Source organism: Salvia hispanica, chromosome 1 (assembly GCF_029641045.1).
Source record: "Salvia hispanica isolate PSC_SH4W2 chromosome 1, Shi_PSC_v1, whole genome shotgun sequence".
Lineage (NCBI taxonomy): Eukaryota > Viridiplantae > Streptophyta > Magnoliopsida > Lamiales > Lamiaceae > Salvia > Salvia hispanica.
Genome location: NC_142692.1, coordinates 21,842,257 through 21,866,770, shown reverse-complemented (window position 1 = coordinate 21,866,770; position 24,514 = coordinate 21,842,257). Strand labels below are relative to the sequence as shown.

General features: G+C 34.6%; 2 protein-coding genes across 2 annotated transcripts; both read right to left on the bottom strand.

The window, feature by feature from the left end:
• Nucleotides 1–6,596: 6,596 nt before the first annotated feature.
• LOC125219235 (jasmonate-induced oxygenase 2-like) lies at nucleotides 6,597–8,340 on the bottom strand. Its single transcript, XM_048121149.2, has 3 exons — nucleotides 7,777–8,340; nucleotides 7,179–7,512; nucleotides 6,597–7,066 (listed from the first exon to the last, which is right to left on the bottom strand). The coding sequence occupies exons 1-3, from the start codon at nucleotides 8,265–8,267 to the stop codon at nucleotides 6,830–6,832; spliced, it is 1,062 nt and encodes a 353-aa protein (XP_047977106.1). The 5' UTR covers nucleotides 8,268–8,340; the 3' UTR covers nucleotides 6,597–6,829.
• Nucleotides 8,341–13,682: 5,342 nt separating this feature from the next.
• LOC125219005 (jasmonate-induced oxygenase 2-like) lies at nucleotides 13,683–15,728 on the bottom strand. Its single transcript, XM_048120843.2, has 3 exons — nucleotides 15,012–15,728; nucleotides 14,269–14,602; nucleotides 13,683–14,153 (listed from the first exon to the last, which is right to left on the bottom strand). The coding sequence occupies exons 1-3, from the start codon at nucleotides 15,503–15,505 to the stop codon at nucleotides 13,917–13,919; spliced, it is 1,065 nt and encodes a 354-aa protein (XP_047976800.1). The 5' UTR covers nucleotides 15,506–15,728; the 3' UTR covers nucleotides 13,683–13,916.
• Nucleotides 15,729–24,514: the final 8,786 nt, after the last annotated feature.

The window sequence follows — 24,514 nt, the reverse complement described above, 5'->3', positions numbered from 1 at the left end:
CTGATTCAACCTTTATTAAGTTCACCTCACCATGCTTGATCACCGTGGCACTCAGATAATACAAACTGCCCTTTCTTTGAGCTTGTAATATGGTCTCTCCACCCATTCTTAGTACCATTACCCCATCAGATGAACCAAAGGAACACCCCTTCCTTTCAAGAACGCCAAGTGAGATCAAACTTCTTTTCACCTCTGGGATATATCTGACCTCATCAGAATCTTGATTGACTTATCAGCAAGTTTTGGCCGAATGTTTTCTATCACTTCAATTTTACAGACTTGATTGTTACCTAGGACAACTGAACCTGATGCCTCAAAGATAGAATCAAACCAGTGCAGCTTTGAACATATATGAAAACTGCAACCGGAGTCAAGGATCCAGGAACTCTCTTCCATTTCTTCCATTATGTTTAGTGCAAGAGCATCCCCCACTTCCTGCACACAATCAGAGGTCTGCTTATTTCCAGCAGCTTCTTCGGCCTGCTTCTTTTTCCATGCGAAGCAGTCTCTTTTCAAATGCCTCGGCTTCTTGCACCAGTGGCAGGATCTGGTCTCCTTTTGATCCTTAGAATTAGGCTCACTTTCCTCCTTCTTTCCTCCTTTTTTGGGCTTGAATTTCTTGATATTCAGGCTCTCTGCTTGTGAAACCTGAGTTCCCACTACGCCCTTTTGTAAATCTTTTGCCATGAGAGCCGAATGAACCTCGGAAAATGTAATCTCCTTATCACGACCATACAAGATCGCATCTCTTAGCTGATCATAAGAATCAGGCAGCGCATTGAGGGCCAAAATAGCCTTATCTTCATCACTGACCTTAACATCACAAGCCACCAAATCATCTACAACCTTATTAAAGTCCTCTAGCTGCTCAAGAATTGATTTATCTCTAGAAAAACAATAGGAATATACCCTCCTTTTCATGTATAATCGATTAGATAGAGACTTACTACAATAGATTTCATCTAACCTCTCAAGAATGTCGGTTGCGGTCTTCTGCTCCTGAATCTCACGCATAACCAAGGTTTAAAATCACCGTACCATAGGCCTTGAGTTGCATCTCCGCCAGCTTCGCCTGTGCCTTTTCGTCAAGAGCTGGTGTCTTCCCTTTATCCGCGGGATCGGACTTCTCCAAGACCGCTGCACATCCTTTCTCGATCAAGATGGCTTTAATCTTCATCTTCCATAGACCGTAGTCATTTTTGCCGTTGAATTTTTCCGATTCCAATCGCAACGCCATTCTCGAACCACTCTCAGACTTCTTCCAACGATTCTCCTTCGTTTCCCACAGACGGCGCCACTTGTTGGTGAGAGCGCCCGGAATCAGTTGCACAATAAGTAAAATCAAGAACACGATCAATTTGGATGGAAGAGGAATCTTGTTTATTGCTGAGAGAATTTTTTAGAGTACAAGATACAATTTGAATTGAATTAGGGATTAAAACCTTTTCTGCTATTATCTTAGCGTAATCAGCTAAGAAGAGGGAAAAACAAAATGAACAATTGTGATCTAATCCACCTTACTTGCAAAGATCTAACGGCTGACAAGTAGTCTACACATTTGAACTAAAAACGCATTTTAGAGTAGCAACTTTCCCTGAGCTCAAACCAGCAGTCAACAAAGTCCACAGGGAAGATAGTTGAAATTCCATATGTGAAGTCTAAAGACTTTTGACCAAGGAAGTGTCGGCGAAAAACTTTCAAGAAGTATTAGACAAGTTGAGCTTCGGGAATTCCGTCACTTAACTTGAGGGATAGTGTTAGAAGAAGATCCTGCAGAATCAAGAAGATTGGAAGAAATCAATCACCAGGTATCAGGAAGATAATTGATTTCTTTTACCTTGTTCTAAGTTTCCTTATATAGATATTCCTTAGCTTATATAATATGTACAAATCATTGTGAATGAATATATAAAAAATTATCCCACTCCTTTACGATTCTACACAAACAAGATGGGCCGTTTCAGAAGTTCACATATCCCACACTAATTGAATTAAGATATGGGGATGTATTGTTTTCTCACTACATAAAAATCAAATTCAATGGGTTCAACCATTGTTAATAAATCATTCTACTGCCATGCGTTTTAAATTGGTCAAATTTTGGTCCATTCCACTAATTTATAAAATGATCAATTATATTATAACTTTGACATTTTTTTTAATTGTCTCATAGTCTATGATTTAGTAAAACTTGTACATGCTTTTGGCATACGAAAAATAGTATGTGAACAAAACATCCAGCTATTTAAATGATGTCACTTAATACAATTAGTCAATTATGTCTTTAATTTATAATTATGTACGCATTATGCTGATAAATTTAGAAACGTAGCATGATGAAATTTTTTGCTATGAGACAATTGAGAAAAAATCAAAATTATGATATTATTAATTAATTTTTAAAATTGTGGGATAGACCAAAATTTAATCAAACAAAATAATCATTTTCCATCAATTGTCACGCACAATCATATCACTTAAACCCACCAAACCATACATTTAACTTTTTATTTATTGGTCTTCAAAATTTGAAAAACTGAGTTTCAAAATTTTCCACTTAATACAATGAAGAAACCTTAAGAGAAACACATCAAAATGGTATCGTTATTGCCATAAACAATTACAACATAAGCAAGGATAAATAAATAAAGTGAAATTAATCAACAAACACACATACATTAAATGCAAAACAACGACGTGAAGTGTTGCAACGGGGATTCAAGCCCCTGGGTGTCAATGCTCAAAGGCACACGAGGGAGCCAGCTACGCTACTAATTTTTTATGTTTATTAATTGAAGAATATATAGAATTTGTTGGGGGGAGGGGGGGGGGGGGGGGGGCATTGACCCTTTGGTTAATTTCATATCAACCCTTTTGTGTAGCGATTTATATAGTTTAGGGTCATTTGATCCTACTTTTATCGGGCTATAAATTTTAATTGTAAAGTTATTTGGGCTAATCCATGAGTATTGAATTAAATTGACATCGCTATACATATTGATACACATACAAAATTGTCTACATTGTGTGTAGTGTGTGGGTTGTTTGTGTGTATTGAGCGTATTATATGTGTTGTGTGCAATGTATCTGTTGTGTGTGTAGTATTTGTGTTGTGTGTAGGGTGCACATTGTGTGTCTGTGTGTGTGAGCGCGCATTGTGCAATGTGTATTTTATGTGCATTTGTGCAACGCATGTGTGTAATGTGTATATACAACATGTGTACATATAGCGTGTGCGTACAGTATGTGTGTTGTGTATGTCTGTGTGTTTTGTGTGCGTGTATAATTTATTGCATTTCATTCTTGTATCATATGTACCTATACCACATGAATGAATCAATAAGGAATAACAATTGTACTCTATATTCTTCGCATCTAGCAAGCACAGGAAGGGATTAAAATTATCATTCCATTCCTATTTTGATTCTATTCTTCTTATCTTCATTCGTTACTCTCTTTAATTCATTTCATCATACCAAAAATGGTCTACGATTCTCGTGAATATAATTAGTCGAAAAATTTATAGTATCACGAAATAAAAAAAATACTAGTATTTTCCACAAGTTGCAGCTGGGAAGGTGTAAATAGCCATGTTGCAACCAAGAGACATACTACAAAGAAGTCAATTTGCCTTTTATTGAATTGTCAATTCAACCACTTTTATAAGATATGAAACAAATCAATATTTCAAACTTAAATAGAGCAAATTAAGTACTACTACAAAGTAGGACCAATTAATACTATAATGCTTTGTGAAATATTACAGTTCAGTAATTTAATATGTAAATCATACTAATTTAGTTTTTTTTAATTAATGCAATAAGAACCCATTTGTATATGAATTTTCTCAAACAACAATTTACTATCTAGTTTTAAAAAAATAAGTTAATACGTAGTCGTTATAAATCTAATAATTAGGGAAGTGATCAATTGCTAACTCATCATTTAATTGCTCACTACAACTAATTTAAGGCCATAGGATTTTAGAAAATGTGTGGTCTATAATTTGCCACGTGTAATATTCGTTTTTATTAATTAAATCGAAAAAGATAAAAAAAAACTCCAAATTAGGGTTTTGGATGAAAATGTCAATATAGTGTTCCGAAAATATCAACTCAATGCTTTGAGAATGTCAACACAATGCTTTAAGAATGTTAACCAATTGTTTATATTGACATTCTACATGTATTATATTGACATATTTTATATAATACGTGGACATTTCTGCTTGTACTAAAAAATAAAAAAATTTCGAATTTTTTTTCAAATTTTGACGTCGGAGCGTTGAAATCCTTATGAAATTATCTTCAATTTGATATATGTTATATGAATTTAAAGTTTTGGTATTTCTTTTAAAAGTTAGTTATAACTAAACATGTAGTTAATTGACATTAATACCCCTATTGATATTTTTTGAAATTAATCCTATGGCCTTATTGACGTTTTTCGTTGATCGTTTGACATTTAGAGATTAATGATCTAAACCCTTAATTTGAATATCTAATAACTATTATTTAGTTGTAGTTAGCAATATAACACCCCCCTCTAATAATTATTAATAAGATTACATCTATGATTATAAATTATAATAAGTAACTTCCGTACCATTAATGAGATAGATGCATTTGATTGAGTATTTCACATGTGAAAATAAAGAAGAATTAATTGATCTCTCTCCGTCGCTTACCGGATAAAAGAGGAAAATGTCGCCCATGATCGCGACTTGTGTAGAGGGACATTATACTATACTAGTGTTAACCCACGTGCGATGCACGACAAAATATTTTTTCCGTTATACAGTTTTGAATTGTTAATTAATTAATTAAAATTAAAAATAATATAACTATATAAGATTTAAAAATAATAAAATGTACTTATATAGTAATAACAATTCAATAAACCTATACTCCTAAATTCGTTTCACACCTAAAGACATAAAATTAAACATATTTAAAATGGAATCAAGACAAAACACAATTATATGGGTAGTGAAGAGAGCATATCATACTTTTGAAAAATATGTTTAAAATAATCCTTCATATCTCTCTACTAAACATAATGAATCACACTTTTAACAAAATAACTATATTCGAGAATCAAGAACTGCATGTTTCGAGTTAAGGATGTTATTACAATTTTTCCGTTTCTAAAAATTGTTAGAGATATTGGAATAAAATTCTCGAACCATAACACGCGGTATTCTAACTATTGCAATCAAAGAAAAAAAATACAATGAAAATTATAAAATTAACCGAACTATAAGTCTTGTAGAGAAAAATTCTCTTTCCGCAAGACAAACTACATCATAGTTAATGCTCATGGATTGACGTATCATCCCTAGAGATGAAACAACTTCCTCCTAACGTATATAACATCTCAAACCCGCTAGACACCGATGAACTTGATGGGCTCCAAAAATCATGCAATACAATGTTACTAAAATGTACAATAAAATGTTTAGAGCTTGAGACTGAATGAAGAGTACTTTTGTTGGTGTGTAATTCATCCACAACTCTATACCTTTGTCTTTTATAGGCACAAAATTAGGATATGAGAGATCATGGAATGAAAAATCATAAATTATAAAATTAAGACGATAGAGGTTACAAAATTTGTTTAATGCTCATTATCCTATTTAAGATTTTTAATCGCCAATTATTGATTGTAATCTAAATAAATATTCATGATAGTTATTTATAAATATTTAAATTTATTCCCAAAACTTTTATATATTTAAAATAAAGCCAAAACTCGTCTTTTATATATTGATAGATATTATAAAAAATATTTTGTAACGTCCTTTTCATTAAGTATGTATTATTTTTTTATTATTATAAATATGGATATACATCTAAACCTTTCGGTTCCGAAAGTTAATTTTTGTGGTTAGCCATTAATCTCATCATAAATTTATAACGATTAATCATTCATATTATAATAATTTCACTTATTCTAATTAACGGATAATTGTTTCAATAATTATTTAGAAAAATTGGTCACATCATTCTAATTAATGGATAATCATTCTAATTTCACTTATTCTAATCATTCTAATTAATGGATAAATTTGTAGTTAATCATTCATATTATAATAATTTCACTTATTCTAATTAATGGATAATGGTTTCGATATTATTGAGAAAAATCGGTTACATCATTATGAATTGTATAATTGTATCACAAATTCATTCCATAACTTAATACATATTTTAAAATAACGACAAAATTTATAAATATTTTAAAATAAAGTCAAAATTCGCCATTTATATAGATGTATAGATATGTATTGGCAATGACCATGCAAAAATTCAATTAATTAGCTTTAATTTTTTGGATTCAAATCCTACCGCTTCTCTTTCCTTAATTAAACCACATCCGAAAGCTAAGTCAATCATTTAACATTGATTTTAAATCATATTGGTTGGACATTTGTTGGTGATTAGATTAGTTATTCTCAAACTCAATCATCATCTAATAGATTGGTGATGATATGTTGATCTCAAATATGCACATTCTTTTTATACTATTGTTTCGATAGTTCGATCAATTTTTTGTAGCAAAGGAAATTCTAAATACAAATCAAATTACGAAGACAATAACGGAAAATGATAACTTGAAATAATATTTTAACATTACATAACATTCAGAAAACAAATAACATAACGTAGAGCAATTAAATATACTCTAATCAAGTTATAAATATCACACCCAATATACCCTTCCTTCCTTAAATTTGGGGTAATTAGTAGAACACTACACCAAATTAAAAGGAGAGGATAGACATGTCTTTATTTAATTATTTATTTATAATTAGTTATTGAGAAGTTGATTAAAGTGATTCAAGTTGAGTCTTGCCGTGAAGACCCTTCTTCCTAACGTAGAGGCGGTAGTCGTTATAAGTTGTGGGCGAGCAGCGCAGCGGCTGCTCTGGCGAGACAAGCTCTTCGGCCGGCTTAATGACCTTATCACCCTTGGGATTGTAGAAGTATGCCAGCGATACCCTCTCCTTGGCTGAATTCACGATCACACGGTGCTCCACGCTTTTATAATTGTCATTACTCAATATCTAAATTCATAAATAAAAAAAAATTAGATTATTTTTTGAAAAAAATTATATATATTAGTATAAAATTATGTCTCTATTTTTGTGTCCTTAAAAGATACGTAAGTTTTTTGACCTGGAGTTGGTCGCCTAAGTTGACGATGAAGGTGTTAGGTTGGGGCTTAACGGTGATCCAGGTGTCACCACGTCGGACTTGGAGGCCGAAGACATTTTCATCGGAATAAAGAAGAGTCATACCGCCAGGGTCGGAGTGGGAAGACAGGCCAAGGGTGCGGTCCGGTTGGGGGCATTTTGGGTAATAGTTAACACGCATGCATGCACCTAACTCCTCCTCTCCTCCAAATGCTTCTAAAAGGTAGTCCTCTTTAAGACCAAGATTTCTCGACAAAATCTTCATCAATTTTCCACACAATTCCACCACTTCTCTACTGTACTCCGCCGCCAATTCCCTACAAATTAAAACACATTTTTTCCTATTATATTTATATCTCGAATTTCATGGTTCATCAAAAACACGCCACCAAAAACAGTACGTTATTTAAATTACACATGTAAAAAAAATCACGTGCAAATTTGTTAGAGTGCAAATCGGATCCCACACTGAAGAATAAGTAAAGTTGAAAATAATACTATATAAAATCGCTATCCCAACTCTGTTAGTATGAGGTTCAAATGGGACAATATTATAGTACTAATGTGAGTTCGGGTGTGACCTGATCCCAACAGGTAAAGTTGGCCATTTGTTCTCGTCTTTGATCCCAATGGGAAGAAAATAGAGGAAGAAGTAGTCGTTCCAGTCCAGAGGAACCCCCTTCTCGACGCCAAGCCGGCTGCCATAGCCCTCGTACGTCGCCGGCGAGTTAGCATACCTCTGCTTCTCCGCCAGCGGCAGCTGAAAGAATTCGCGCCAGGCCTCGCGGCAGCGCTCCATGAGCTCGGGGCTGACGCCGTGGTTCGTCACCTGGAAGAATCCCCACTCGCGGCACGCCTCGTTGATCAGCGCCGCCGTCCGCCGCCGCACCTCGGCGTCGCCGGAGCTCAGCCCCTCCATGTCGATGACCGGAATGTTGGGGCCATCACTGGCCGCTGCACCCGGCTGGTCCTCGGGATTCTTCACGTAGCGGTCGGGTATGACCCGGATCCCGCTGTCTGACAATTGCTGGACCCGGGTAACGGGTTCGGGCCAAGCGAGTTCCGTGCTCATCGTTTTTTTGTTGGTGGGTTGAGAAAGAAAGAGAGGGGTTTATGCGCTTATATAGAAAGATGGGAAGCTAGCTTAGTGTATGAATTAATCAAATACTAAACGCTATAGACTTAATTTCATGTTGTGTACTCCCTCCGTCCACTGATATAGTAGAAAATGAATTGGGAAGGTGATTGGAACGTGGAGTATATTAGGTTTTATAATGAAATATGATTGAAATAAATTTAGTAGAACGTGGGTTCCATTATAAAAAAAGTAAACGGAAAGTTTGTTGCTGTACTGAAGAAAATGACAAAATAGAAAGTTCATTGTGGACGGTGGGAGTAGGAGGATAAGTGAGTATATATAGGATTGCTATACACCGTTATAGGATAGGGAATTAGAGTAAGACTTTCCGGCGCCGTGCTGGAATTATCCGTGCTCTAACTTATGATATTTTAATCTGAAAAATACAAAATTTAAAATATTACTCCTAATAAATTTTTTAATATACTAGAATCTAAATAAATAATATTAACATGCTTTAAATGAGAGCGATGGTCATGAATAATATTCCGGTGTATTCATGTCTAAGTCAAGCTTTTAAGTACTGTCTTCGTCCCATTGAAGATAATCTGCATTCCTTTTTTATTTTTTTCCGAACAAGATGACCCATTACTATAGAGAGAAACACATTTATCTCTACTATATTCTCCTCACTCAACACAAAATATTAAATTGCATAAAATCTTGTCCCGTCTAAGGAATGGGTCATCTTCCTTGGGACGTGGGATTATTAGTTAGTATGAATAAATAGTACTCCTTCCGTCCATGAAAAAATAATCTCATCTTTCCTTGAAGTATCCATAAAAATATTCTCATCCAATAAAAAAAAGTTTTTCACAAATTATTAAAACTATTCTAACCAATTTTTTTCTCTCTCTCACATACTGTATTCACATACTGTATTCACTATTCCTGTTCTCTCCTAATTTACTCAAATTTTTCGTTAAAACTGATGCCGTCCAGTTATGTAATTACTTGTAATGAGATGTGCAAAGGCCCGTTTAAAAGTTCTTAAAGGCTTTTGAGTTGGACTAATTGCATTGAAACAGCCCATCAAAGTTGGGAATATCAGGTCGTCTAAATATTATCAGGCATTAAACAACAGTAGCCAAGGAAAGGAATTAGTTCCACTTTTTTTTTTTACAAAACTAAATACTATTTCTCAGTGTTGAATATTCAAATTTATCTGGATAAAGTCATTATTTGATTAAAATTTTAGAACTATGGACTTAAAATGCAAAATAACACGCATATAACACTCTTCGCATGTATAGAATGCGTATAGAATTCATTTCGCAAATAATTATGGACCTCAAATATCAAAATCAATATAAATATTTATCACGTAGCTATAGAGAAACATTTGCACTCTTTTAGTCTCTTGGACCATCATACAATGTAAATGTAACTTGCGCACATTTTCATAGACAGATCTCTAATAATTTGTCACCATTCGATCGGACATGAGTTTTAAGAAATGTAATAAAATCTTAGTTAAAAAAGTTAGGGGTATGTGAGTTAGTGGAACGTGGTTCTACTACAAAAAATGGTAAAAGTGAAAAATGACAAATTTTTAGAAATGAATAAAAATAGAAATAAGTGACAAATTTTCATATAAACGGAGGGACTATATTTTTTTCTTACTTTTAAATACTCTGTTTACAATAGAAAAAATATAGACGTTTCAGGCAAATCATGGGCCCAATTCAACAACAATTCAACAACAATTACAATCATATGCATATTTATTTTTCTCAAATGAATAAAGTCGCAACACAAACACTTGTGGCATGGATTTTTTCACCAACAGAATATAGAGATATTTTAAAGGGAGAAAGTGATGGAGTATTTTTATGCTTTTCACCCACAAATTTTAGATTTTTTTTATGTACGAGAGAATGTCTATAAAGTAACTTATATGAAGTAGATTCGATTTGTTATCGCGTAAAGTATCTTGGTGTTCATATCAATTTTACTAATGTAAGACTACTGAAAACTCATTTAAATTATTATAAAAGATCCTATATACACATTTGAGGTACCCCTAAAGTGTCACGAGATTCACAACTCATGTTTCTAGAAAACTATCTGATCCAAAATCAAACAAGATGAGCCTTTTTAGAAGTTTACATATCCCACACTAATGAAATTAGATATGGGGATGTATAGTTTTCCCACATACATGAAAATCAAATTCAATGGGTCCAACCAATGTTATTAAATCATTCTACTGCCACGTGTCTAAATGTTACTAGTATTTTTTATTTTTTCCAATCAACCAAACCATACATTTAACTTTACATTTATTTGGCCTTCAAAATTTAAAAAAAAAAACTGAGTTCTAAATTTTTCCACTAACACATTGAAGAAACCTCAAGAGAAACACATCATAATGATATCATTATCGCCGGAAACAATTGTGACATAAGCAAGGAGGCTGCGAGTGATATAGATACAAACAACGCCGTGAAGTGCTGCAAGCCTGCAATGGGGATTCGAAACTGGGTGTCAATGCTCAAAGGCACACGAGGGATCCATCTACGCTACTACTTTCTGATGTTTATTAACTGAAGAAGTATATCGAAATTGTTAGGGGGACCATGGGCCCTCCAGCCCTAAGGTGGCTTCGCCACTAGTATGAAGATTGAATATTATGATATGCGAAAGTTTTAACGACATATTCTTTCATATACATACGATGGATACTCTTAATGAGACATATTATCACATTTAGTTTTAGATTTAGGACACATATACATACGAAAGATACTCTTAAGGAGACATATTATCACATTTAATTATAGATTTAGGGCACAAAATTACGGGTTACATAATGACAATTAGGGCACACGGTTGGATACCATCAGAACCCTTAACCCCAGCCAGTCGAACTAGCATCATATCTAACTTTATTTATTGGTTTGCAACATGAAAGTGGGATAGATAAATAGTACTCCCTCCGTCCGCCAATAGGAGTCCTATTTCTTGGCGGCACGAGTTTTAAGAAATATTAAGAAAAGGGGGTGGAAAAAGGTTAGTGGAATAGGGGTCTCACTTGTATATATTAGTTTTAAATGAAATGTGAGTGGAATAAGTTAGTGGAAGGTGAGACCCTATTACCATAAATGGTGAAATTGAACCGGGAGTCCTATTCGCGGACGAACGAAAATAGAAAAAAGATACTCCTATTCACGGCCGGAGGGAGTACATTTGATCGTAAAAAACAACTGGAATGGTGAAAAGACAAACCACATAAATATGCTTCGCACAACGAAAAAATAATTCAAATTTCCGCTACATTATACAGTTGAAGAAACCTCAAAGAAACACACTTAAAGTTGTGCATTCTACAAAAGAATGTTACGATATGTGAACTTTTAAACTTAATGCATAAACGTGACGACACACACGTTTAAACACGACATATATTTTAAACGGTCAGGTTTCCTTAATCAAAACATGCTATATTTGTTACATTACATTATATTATACTCCCTCCGTCGTCCCTCTATAGTAGAGCCATTTCGGTACGGGATTTTAAAAAAATTGTTTTGAATGAGTTAAGTAAAAGGAAAATAAAGTAGAAAGGAAAAAGGTAGAGAGAAGAGAGAGCAAGTAAGAGAGAGTAAAGTACTTTTTGTCAAAAAAGGAAATGACTTGCTACAATGGGACAATCCAAAAAGGAATACGACTCAGCTACATATAGACGGAGGGAGTACTACATTTTATTGTATTATTAGGCCTACTTAACCGGCCGGTTCTAGTTCTATCCGGTCCGGTTTGACTGGGTACCTGGTTACAAATTTTCATGAATTCTGGAACCGGAACTGGATCCGACCGGTTCTTACCCTGCCGATTTCGGTTACGAACCGGATCCGATTTGTAGTTTTAATTTTTATTTTTATAATTCAAAATCTAGAAATATAGCAATTTATACCTAAAAATTCAAAGAAAAACACAAAAATACAAATCAATATGATAACAATATTTATCATGCCAAAAATGAGCTTAGACATTATTGAATGAGGTGTTGAATTCGAGCCCTTTTGACATCAGTTGTAATTTCCTCTGAGTTTTTTTTTTTTTTAATCTCATTCTGTTCCTATTTTGACTCTATTCTTCTCATCTTCATCCGTACTCTCTTTATTTCATTTTATCATGCCAAAAATGAATTAAGATTCTCGTAAATTAAATTGGCCGAAAAATGTATAGGAAAAAATATGCTACTCCAATTTCCATGAGTTGCAACGGGGAACGTGTAAAAAGTCATATTGCAAACAAGAGACATAATACAAAAAAGTCAATTTGCCTTTTACTGAATGGTCAATTCAATTACTTTTATAATTAAGATATGAAACAAATCAATATTTCAAACTTAAATGGAGCAAATTAAGTACTACACAAATTAATTAGGACCAACTTATAGTACTGCATGTTTTGTGAAATACTACTATAATTCAGTAATTTAATTAATAAGTAAATATTATAGTAAAATTGTTTATTTTAATGTAATAAGAACCCGTTATTTGTATCTGAAATTTCTCAAACAACAATTTAGTACTATCTATTTTAATAAATGGAGCAAATTAAGTACTACACAAAATTCACATAGGGCCAATTTATAGTGATCCATGTTTTGTGAAATACTACTATAATTCAGCAATTTAATTAATAAGTAAATATTATAGTAAAATTGTTTATTTTAATGTAATAAGAACCCGTTATTTGTATCTGACTTTTCTAAAACAACAATTGAATATCTATTTTAAAATTATAAGTTATACGTAGATGGCATACATCTAATAGTTATTGATAAGATTACATTATCTATTAATATTATAAATTAAAATAAGTACGACCATACCTTTATTAATGAGATAGATGCATTTGATTGAGAAATGCAAATGTGAAAATAAAGAAGCCACGTACATAATCAATTGATCTCTCTCCATCGATTACCGCATCAAAGAGGAAAATGTTTCCCATGATCGCGACTTGTGTAGACGTCCACTTAAAATGTGCGATTACCATTAATAGTTTAATACTATTATGTATTGGCAGTGACTACGCAAAAATTCAATTAATTTTCTTTGATTTTTTGGATTCAAATCCTATCACTTCTCTTTCCTTAACTAAATCACATCGGAAAACTAAGTCGATCATTAACATTGATTTCGAATCATATTGGTGGGACATCGTTAGCAGGTTGTTGGTGATTAGATATGTTATTCTCAATCATTATCTAATAAATTGGTGATATGTTGATCTCAAAATGAACATTCCTTTTTCTTTGTATATTGTTTCGATAGTTCGGTCATTTTTTTGTTGTAAAATAAATTCTAAATACAAATAAAATTACGACAACCATAATGAAAAATTACTACTCCACTTAACTAGTTAAAATAATATTCAAAATTACATAACATTAGGAAAACAAATAACATAACGTACATCATATATAATCTACACAAGTAAATATCACACCCAATATACCCTTCATTCCCTCCTTAAATTTGGGGTAATTAGTTGAATACTTCACCAAATTATAAGGAGAGGAAAAGACAAGTTTTTATTTATTTAATACTTAATTTATTTAGAAATTGATTAAAGTGATTCGACTTGAGACTTGCCGCATGGACCCTTCATCCTAATGTAGAGGCGGTAGTCGTTATAAGTGGTGGGCGAGTAGCGCTGCGGCTGCCCCGGTGAGACCAGCTCCTCGGCCGGCTTAATGACCTTATCACCCTTGGGATTGTAGAAGAATGCCAAAGATACCCTCTCCTTGGCTGAATTCACGATCACACGGTGCTCCACGCTTTTATAATTTGCATTACTCAATATCTAAATTCATAAATAAAACAAATGAGATTATTTTTTGGAAAAATTTATATATATTAAAAAATTATATTTTTATTTTTGTATCCTTAAAAGATAATGTAGTAGTAAGTTTTTTGACCTGGAGTTGGTCGCCTAAGTTGACGATGAAGGTGTTAGGTTGGGGCTTAACGGTGATCCAAGTGTCGCCACGTCGGACTTGGAGGCCGGAGACATTTTCATCGGAATAAAGAAGAGTCATACCGCCAGGGTCGGAGTGGGAAGACAGGCCAAGGGTGCGGTCCGGTTGGGGGCATTTTGGGTAATAGTTAACACGCATGCATGCACCTAACTCCTCCTCTCCTCCAAATGCTTCTAAAAGGTAGTCCTCTTTAAGACCAAGATTTCTCGACAAAATCTTCATCAATTTTCCACACAATTCCACCACTTCTCTACTGTACTCCGCCGCCAATTCCCTACAAATTAAAACACATTTTCTATTATATCTCCAATTTCATGCTTGGTCACTATTATTATAGTCCACCAAAAACACATGCTCCCTTGTACCATAAATTTTGTCACACTTTAACTGGACACATATTTTAAGAAATATGGAAAGTGAGTTGAAAAGGTTAATAGAATATGAGTCATACTTTTATATTTTAGTTTTATAATAAAATGTGAGTGAGAATGACTTAGTGGAATATGATTCCACTATCAATAATTGTAAAAATGTGACAAACTTTCTGAGACGGAGGGATTACATAATTTCGATTATACATGTAAGAAAATCACCAACCAGATCCCACATCGAAGAATAAGTAAATTGCCAATAAAACTCTATTTGTATGAGGCCCGGCCCAAAGTGAACAATATCATACTAACCTGCATGAAACGGGTAAAGTTGGCCATTTGTTCTCGTCTCTGAGCCCAATAGGAAGAAAATGGAGGAAGAAGTAATCGCTCCAGTCCAGAGATATCCCCTTCTCGACACCGAGCCGGCTGCCATAGCCCTCGTACGTCGCTGGCGAATTAGCATACCTCTGCTTCTCCGCCAGCGGCAGCTGAAAGAACTCACGCCACGCCTCGCGGCAGCGCGCCATGAGGCCGGGGCTGACGCCGTGGTTCGCCACCTGAAAGAATCCCCACTCGCGGCACGCCTGGTCGATCAGCGCCGCCGTCACCCCGGCGTCGCCGGAGCTCAGCCCCTCCATGTCGATGACCGGAATGTCGGCGCCCTCGCTGGCCGCGGCCGCCACGGCGCCCGGCTGGTCTACGGGCTTCTTGACGTAGCGGTCGGGTATGACCCGGATCCCGCTGTCCGACAAATGCTGGACCCGGATCACGGGTTCGGGCCAAGCCTGCACCGTGCTCATCATTTTCTATTGGCGGGTTGAGAATGAATGAAGAGAGGGGTTTATGTACTTATATAGAGAAAATGGGAAGTTAGTTTAGTGTGTGGAATAAATGCTATCGACGTAATTTAATTTGAAGTGCAACGTGGATTTCATGTTGTGTACTACTACTACTATATAAGTGGAGTGAGAGAAGAGAAATAGATACATATATATATAGCAATTAGCCATACACTACTATAGGATAGAAAAGGAGTAAGAATTTCCGGCGCCGTGAACAAGTGGAACTCGTCTGAGAATAACATACATTATTAAACGTGGGGATAACTTAACTTTATGTAGAGGAAAATGTTTTGGAATGAACTCCTTCTGCTTCCATTAAAATAAGAACTTTGGGGATGACAGGTGTTTTAATATAAAATAAATAGGAGAGATCTAGAAATAAAAAAAATGATTGGAGTATTATTAGTGGAGAATGAGATTACTCATAAGAGAGAAAAACATACCAAAAAAAGAAGATAACTATTTTTGTGTGACGGTTCAAAATGGAAAAAAAAAATACTCCATCCGTCCCATTAAATATGCAACATTTGCTTTTTGGCACGAGATTTTATGTAGTGTTGTTTTCTGAGTTAACGAAGAGACAGTAAAGTAAGAGAGAAGAAAAAATAAAGAGAATATTGTTTCCATTTTTAGAAATATTTTATTTTAAATAGGACAGATCAAAATGGAAAACGTTTCAAATATAATGGGACAGAGGGATTATACATCAAATCTGACTTGCTAGCTAATCTTTATTTGTTTCAGTTTTTAAAGTTGAAGTACTCTCTCGTGTCGGGATTAAAAAAGATAAAGCGGTTCTTTTATCGTTTTAATGTAGATTCATACAAATTTAATTCAATTAATTGGGTTTGTACACCAGTCAACAATCAACATATATCAATTAAGATTAATTAGCATGTGAAGAAATCAAATTTTTTTTGTTTATGGTTAATATAGTATTTTAATTAATTTTCTCGTACTAAGTCATGAAGTGAATAAAGTTAGTGCATGTACGCCGTCTCATCTAATATAAACACAAACCAATGTGCGTCTAGTGGTTAGGGAAATATTTATATTCTACTATATAATATGCTACTAAATAATTTTGCATCTTTTTCAGATATATATACTCCACATGATAAGATTTGAAGGATAGCTCGAAGTCGTAAAGTAAAAAAGAATAACTTTCCACTAATTACAACATGTGCAAATAAATGGTCAAAGAATTTCACTAAATGCCAACAAAATAAAGAATGGAGTACATAATTTGATTCATTGATGATTTAAAGAGTAGTTTTTGAAGACCACTACTAATAATCTTAATCAAGCTAGGCGCAGTTGCCCACAATATATTCTTTTTTTCATTTGGGCGTAAATATTTTTCTTTAAAAAATAATAGTACTAGATTAAAAAAAAATAAAAATATTCGAGAATGACACGCATATTATACGCACCATACTCTTATTCAAAAGCCACATGCCAATTTGATCTAGCTTGGTTATAATCGAAGAACATTCTCTTCAGACATTATACACCTTTTTAAGGTATACTTCCACATTAATTTGTCTAGGTGACAGTGAGCGATAGTTCTTAATTGACTTCGCCACTTAAATTTATATAATTATATAATGCAAAAATAGATAGATATCCACTTATTAGTGACACTTTAAGTATTCAAAGGGTGAAATGTAGCTATCGATGTTGTAGAATAATACTTGTTTCTATCGTTGCAGAATAAAAAATATTTTCGTGATGAGCCTATCATCAGCATGGGAAAATTTATCAAATTAAATATTGAAAGGTTGATGTGTAACTATTGGTGGTGTTCACACCACACGCATTATTTTCATATTAGCATGCAGTGAATAACTTTTATTGCATGCAATTACCATTCAATTAAATTAAAAATATCAATTTTTGTTTGATCACAGATGTTTCGAGCCGGCCTTTGGCATAGAGGTGTCCACGGTTCAGGAACCGGCGGTTACGGTTCGGAACCGCCGGTTTCGGTTTTGGAAATTGTTGAACCTGAACCGAACCGCGAGGGTGTTTCGCGGTTACGGTTTCGGTTTCTGATCCGAACCGACGATTTTCCGGCGGTTTTTTTACTGTTTTTCACGGTTCCGAACCGTCGGTTTTGTTGCGGTTTTTTGCAGTTCCGGCTTGATTTCACGGTTTTCCGACGGTTTTCGCGGTTCCGGTTTGGAACAACCAGGAACCAGCGGTTCCAGCACGGTTTCGGTTCGAAAATTTTTGAACCTGAACCGAACCACGGTTCAAAAAATCAGCGGTTTCGGTTCGGGTAAATTCTCACGGTTTCGGTTCGGAACTGTAACCGACGGTTACGGTTTCGATTTTAACCGCCGGTTCGGTAAATCTTGGGCAGGTCTACTTTGGCGTAGTTCGACTAATTCTGCTTGACCGGATTTACAAATTAAGGCCGAAAGTCTCCCAGCAGATGGCGGCATTTGAACCTATGACCTCAAGGTGATCACAGCTCTGCGATGCCAACTGCGTTAGAATCAATTGGTAAATAAATTATCATTTGTTGTTCTTTCGAAAGACCGACCTATTTTTAACTCCTTCATACATCAGCCTTTTAATTATAAACAAAATATCTCCAATTATTTTGTGGAGAACGAAATTAGTTGTATAGCATTTACAAGTGATTCACTACATACAATACACGTTTGTAATAGCTAGATATAGTTTGATTTCTTTGATGAGATAAACCATGTAAAGACTTGGAGTTTAATTTAAGGGCATTAATAAAATAAGCTTTTTGGAGTTACATCGTGGTAGCCAGATGAAGTGCTTTTAACCTACAATCTACTGTTTAGATGGATGCAAAGTGTGTTTAAACTGTACAAATGAGCATCTAACAAAGCTTGATGGCAAATTACATTGGTAGTGTAAGTCATCCAAGTTGCTTAGTATGACCGAGTCTACTTTCCTTCATTCTCAAACTAAAGTGTTTTTCAACTATCCGATACTTTAATCTAGGTTAGCACTATGGTAAGGTGGATTGTCAATCCCTCGAGTATATGACCTTTCTTGGTTTAGTATTCTCAGTGTTTAGGGTTTTTGGTGATGCAACTAACCCTTAAGTAATTTCTTGTTCATGTTGTATTGACTAGTCCTAGTACTAAGTAAAGCAATTGGGTTGCTTTAGCCTTGAAATGAAATGAATTTAAGTCTAACTAAGGCTAAACAATTGAATAAGAAAGACATGAACTTAAAAAGGTAATCATGTAACTAGGGCTAGCAAATATACTTCCTACGTCCCAATGTAGTTGAGTTGTTCCTTTTGGACACGAAATTTATAAAATTGTTGTTTAAAGGTTAGAGTGAAGAGAGAATAAAAGTAGGAGAGAAAATAAATAATGAGAGAGAATATAGTTTTTTGCCAAAAAAAATGACTTAACTACCTTGGGACAATAAAAAAAAGAATACAACTCAACTACCTTGCATTAGCGGTACTTATCAAGGAATTATGTAAACCAATCGAGTTGTGTACACATAACTACTTTATATTCCCTTCGTCTTGTAGTTGAGTCGTATTCCTTTTTAGGTTATCGCAAGGTAATTGAGTTATTTTTTTTGGCAAAAACTTTATCTTCTTTCATACTTTACTCTATCATCTTCTTTCTTACTTTATTCCCTCTCTTATTTGACTCTCTCTGCTTTAACCTTCAACACATCAATTTCTTAAATCATGTGCCCAAAAGAAATTCCTTAACTATCTTGGAACGGAGGAGTATGAATCTTCATGAGGAGATTCATGAATTGCTTGTCCAAGACTTGCTCAAGTGTGATCTAACGAAATGACACCAAAAGGATAGGATCTAACAAAAAAAAAATGCTAGATCTAAAAGATGTGGATCAAAGAAAAGGGATGAAGGTGTAATGAGGTAGGGATTCTCTTGGGACTTACAAACCTACATCTAAAAGAAGATGGCAATGCAAATAATACAAAGACTACAAAATTCTAGCTACACTTAAGGTAGAATGCATACCTTTACTCAATTAATTCGACAATTAATCAAACAACCATTCGATAATGAAATTGGATAAATTCTCACAAAGGATATAACTCTCAAAGAGGACTAACATCAATTTTTCTAAAACTTTGGGGTAATATGGTCATTTTACTGGAGTTGCTATATCATTGTGCACTGGTTTTTTGAATTTGGAATGGACCATATTACCCCACAATGATATAGTAGCTCCGGAAAAATGATATGAGTTTTGTATTGAATCTGGATCATCCATTTTTAAGTTTAATGGTCTAGATTAATTCTATATCCGAATACAAAAAGTAGTCTTGGTATTGGACAACATGAGTTTTAAACAAAAAGATTAATTTCCTAAATTACCCTTACTACATATTCCTTTCGTCCCATAAAAATAGACCATTTCTATTTTGGTCTGTCCCATCAAAATAGTCCACTTTTATTTTTGGTAACTTCTTTCTCTCTAATGAGATGCTATATTCTCCACTAACAATATTTAATTATTCTTTTCTTTCTATCTATTTCTTACTTTTAAAATTTGTATCATCCTAAAAGTCTTTATTTCTATGGAGCAAAGAGAGTATAATAAATCTTATAAATCTATCACATATCATAATATAGACAGCTAAGCATAATCTAGTGGCCTAATTTGCCTTAGTTTTGACAAAAAAAAATTGATCTTATTTTAATTCATACCTTAATATATATGTGTCCGCAAAAAGTAGTAAATGAACCAAAACATACATGTTTTGATATTTAGTTCTAATATTTTATATTCTATAATATCATATTGATTAATTTTTTGTTTAGTTAAAGCTTAACCATTTACTCTCTCTATTCCATGAAAATAAACCCTTTTTTGGCATGTACCATAAAAATAGACCATTTTTATTTTTGACAATAAAAAATCTCAAATGAGGTGGATTTCTTTTTCAATAACAATATTTTAATAACATTTTTTCTATCTCTCTCGTACTTTATGAATTACTCTATCGGTTCCATATTAATTGAGTCACTTTTTTGTTTAGAAAAGTTCTAAGATAATTGAGTCATTTCTATTTTTAACAAAAAATAATAGTCTCTTTTATTTTATTCTCTATTCATCTCTCTTACTTTATTCATCATTCACCTAACACACTATTCTTAAATTCAGTGAAAAGAAGTGATGTTAAATGCTAAAACTCTGAAGCCTGATTGAATATGGTAAATTAACCCTTGATAAAATCAAAGAGTGGGATGAACTATCGTGTTTCATCGAATTCGAATAGGAATAATGGAACAAGTAAAACGTGCGTGTATGGATTTTAGGAAATACTCGGCACGTGACATATTGATGTCGGCAGAACTGCGTTGATCATTTCTCTAACAACCAATCAAAATTTTATATCTCAGATAAAGCTTTCTTTTTCATTTACATCCCACTTTTTGTTCGCCTTAACTGCCGCGAAGAATTTTGGCAATGGATCCACTAATTAATTACTATATATTTTCACATTATGTGGGATTAATAATAGTTCCAGAGTTCTTTTCTTTACCATGATTTTATTTTTCACTACTTCCAAGAAATAAATAAAAAATGTGTCCATTATAAAATTAGTACTATGGCCTAATTTTAATTTTATTCTAACTATGTATTTATTTGGTACAGTATTAAATTTATTATTAAATGATGATCCGGTATTTTATCTTATTTTTCTTTTCTTTCGAATATAAAGGCTATGCGACGTCAAATAATTAACACGGCCACTGCTTCAGTACAACCCAAAAACTCGTGGATTAACTCGGATAGTCGACTAAATTAAGAGGGTTAGAATAATTGGAGACTTTTATCTGGATAAAATTTCAACCTGGTTAGTCGCAACTGGAGTAGGTTTCACATGAAATAAGATGATTTGACTCGATTGACATCCTTATTTTAATTAATATTTTTATAAAATGTCCTTTATTTTTAATAAATTAATACTTAATTTTTATATTATAGTTTTGTAAGGGTTTATTAATAGTTCGGTCACAGAATGAAAAAGATGCATGACATCTCCATGGAGTATCAATAAAGATTAAAAGAGTGTGTATGAGTTGGCTAAGAGCATCTCCATCCGTGCTCTTAGCTAAGAGCACGGAAGTGGGCCTGGACTCATTTTTACTCCTTGTCCTTAGCTAAAAGCACAACACTCACATCCGTGTTCTTAGCTAAGGACAAGCTCAAGGGTCTCATCATTCTATTATTCAATTTAAATACTCCAATTATTAAAAACATTTCTACATTATAAAAATACATTAAAAAATAAAAATTAAATAATTAAAATCCTAAAAATTAAAAATTACATAATTAAAATACTAAAAAATAAAAATGCATAATTAAAATCCTAGAAAATAAAAAAATACATAATTAAAATCCTACAAATTAAAAATTACACACGTGGAAGACTAGTCCTCTAACCCCAATTGCCTCTTGAGACCCCGGACCATTTGCTCATGTGTTGCAAGTTGCCCCGGAGTCATCTTAGACGTATCGTTCAAATAGAGTTGGCCCAAGAGGGTCCACAACGAGTTGTTCGGGGGTGGAGAAGGCACAAAGGGAGCGGGAGCGGGATCGGGGGCGGATGGAGTCGGGGCGCGACGGCGGGGGCGGTTGGCCGCCGCCTTCTTCCTTCCTTGCGAGCGACAGGAACTGCTCGGGCCAGTGTCGGGGCTACCCAAGTTAGTTCCGGCAAGCTGGGTAGCCACATCATCGGAGGCGTTGTCGGATAGGGCTACCGACCTGGACCGTTTGCTGGAGGAGCAGGAGGAGGATGCAACTACGCCACCCCTATACTTCGGATGTTGGCACCCCTCCTGCCAACAAGCGAGGTACTTGAACGGTTTAAACTCCAAGCATTGGTAGGTCGCCAAGGCGGCACTGATGATGTCGAGCTCGCTCTTGCCGCTCCCCGCCGCCCGCTCTTCCTGTTGGAAGTACCCCTGGAACTTACCGATCTCTAAGTCAGATGCAATTGCGCACCATGCTATCATTGCGATATATGGTTCCCTCCGGGCGGATTTCATTGTAAAGACGAGTGATGCGCCACCAATACGTATCCCCGGTTTGGTTCGTGCCGACGTCCGGATCTTCGGAGATTGCCAAGTAGGCTTTGAACATCGCCATCATCTCACCCGAAGTGTACAGGGTGCGGGTGCCACGAGGCATTTGAGTAGGAGTAGGAATAGAAGTAGGAGTAGGAGTAGAGCTGTTGCTCCCTCCCGATCCGGGTTCGGTCGCCCACTCGAACCCGGAGGCATTTTGGTCGTCCACCGGGTAAAGACGGTATCCACCCGGAAATTGCAAACCTTGGGTTTGAGGAGGAGCCGTAAATTGCGTTTCCGGACTAAATCCAGGTTCAGAGTCGAACCAATCATGGTTCCAACTGCGATTGCCGGAGGGGTGATCGCCTGAGCCGGACATTGTGTAGTGTGGTGGGAATTTAGATGAGAGAGTATGAGGAAAAAAGATAAGAGAATGTAGATGATAGAATATGAGAAAAAAGATGAGAGAATGTAGATGATGATAGAATAGATGAGAATGTGAGTTTTTTGTGTTGAAGTGGGGGTATTTACAGATGAAAATGTGAATTTTGGGGAAAAAAATTGAAAAATAAATTAAAAGTAGGGAGAAAACGGATATATTTTTTTGGGAAGTGGGAAAGTATTATTTTTTTTTATTTAAAAACATTTTTTTAATTAATTTAGCATTTTTTTAAAAATATAAAAATAAAATTTGAATGAGCCAACGGCTATGCCGTTGGCGAATAAGAACTGGCCACGTGTGCTGCTCAGCGCACGGACGGACAGCTCGCAGCGGCGGACGGACGAGCTGGTGCTCAGCGGCACGGACGGACGAGCAGCCGCCGTGTCACCGCTGCGGATGCTCTAAGTGGCAGAGAGGTAATGTCTAAAGCCAAATGTCTCAGGTTAGAATCCTTAATAACGCGGTCTTTAAATATATATATTAATTTACTTATAAAAAAAATTAAAAAATATTTTTATTTTGAGCTTTTAATTAGTTGGCAGCAGGTAGAAAGTATTACCTTTGTCCATAAAAAATAGACTAATTTTATTATTTTGGATGTCCATCAAAATTAGACTAATTCTAAATATAGAAAGTTTAAAACAAATCTACTAACAATACACATCTTTCTAAATATGGACACCATAATTCACTGACACTACTTCCACCACATTTTCCTCCATTCTTTCTTATTTTACCAATTGTACATTAAAACTCGTGTCATTAACAATTTTTTTTTTTTTTGGACGGAGGCCGTAATAAATTCAACATTATTTGATTTGTTAAAAAAATACTACTGCATATTCAACCATTAATATGACAATAAAACTGATCATATTCAATGGGATTCTGTTGGAGAGATCGTCTTAGACCCAAACACATACTCAATGTCATTAAAGCTACAAATATGCCATTACAAATGAACCAAGAATCCATATATCTTTGCAACTAATATTTGTTTTCCAAAATTTTGATATATGTAAAATCTTGTTAATAGTAGTACCAAATAATCAAACGTATATGAAGTTGAACTTGATGACGTAGCTAAGTTGTTTATACGTACTAGTTGATATGTAAACGTTAATACTCGAACAACGTGCTTTCTTTTTTCTTTTCTTTTTAGCTGCACGCAAAGAAGAGTATCTATCGACACGTTTGGAATGTGAGGACAAGTCTTCCTTTGAGTGCATGACAGGTGTCCAAATACTAGATTTGTTGAAACAACAATTTCAACATAGCTTTGCCTCTCTCTCTCTCTCTATAAATTTGCCCCTCCACTCGTTATGCGCATATTTTTCAATTGTCAAGCCCTTGGAAAGTGATGATCCCACAAGATTCTCACATGGTGGGGATGAAAGAGAGAGAGAGAGACAATAAATGTAGTAGTATTCATACCAATGATGATTATTTTCTAGGTATTAAAGATAATATTCG

Coding starts and splice junctions, on each gene's coding strand:
- LOC125219005 (XM_048120843.2), bottom strand. CDS start 15,505: ATGATGAGCACGGTGCAGGCTTGGCCCGAACCCGTGATCCGGGTCCAG. Junction 14,603..15,011: donor ACTTTACCCGTTTCATGCAG/GTTAGTATGATA, acceptor TTTAATTTGTAG/GGAATTGGCGGCGGAGTACA. Junction 14,154..14,268: donor ACTTAGGCGACCAACTCCAG/GTCAAAAAACTT, acceptor TTATGAATTTAG/ATATTGAGTAATGCAAATTA.
- LOC125219235 (XM_048121149.2), bottom strand. CDS start 8,267: ATGAGCACGGAACTCGCTTGGCCCGAACCCGTTACCCGGGTCCAGCAA. Junction 7,513..7,776: donor ACTTTACCTGTTGGGATCAG/GTCACACCCGAA, acceptor TTTAATTTGTAG/GGAATTGGCGGCGGAGTACA. Junction 7,067..7,178: donor ACTTAGGCGACCAACTCCAG/GTCAAAAAACTT, acceptor TTATGAATTTAG/ATATTGAGTAATGACAATTA.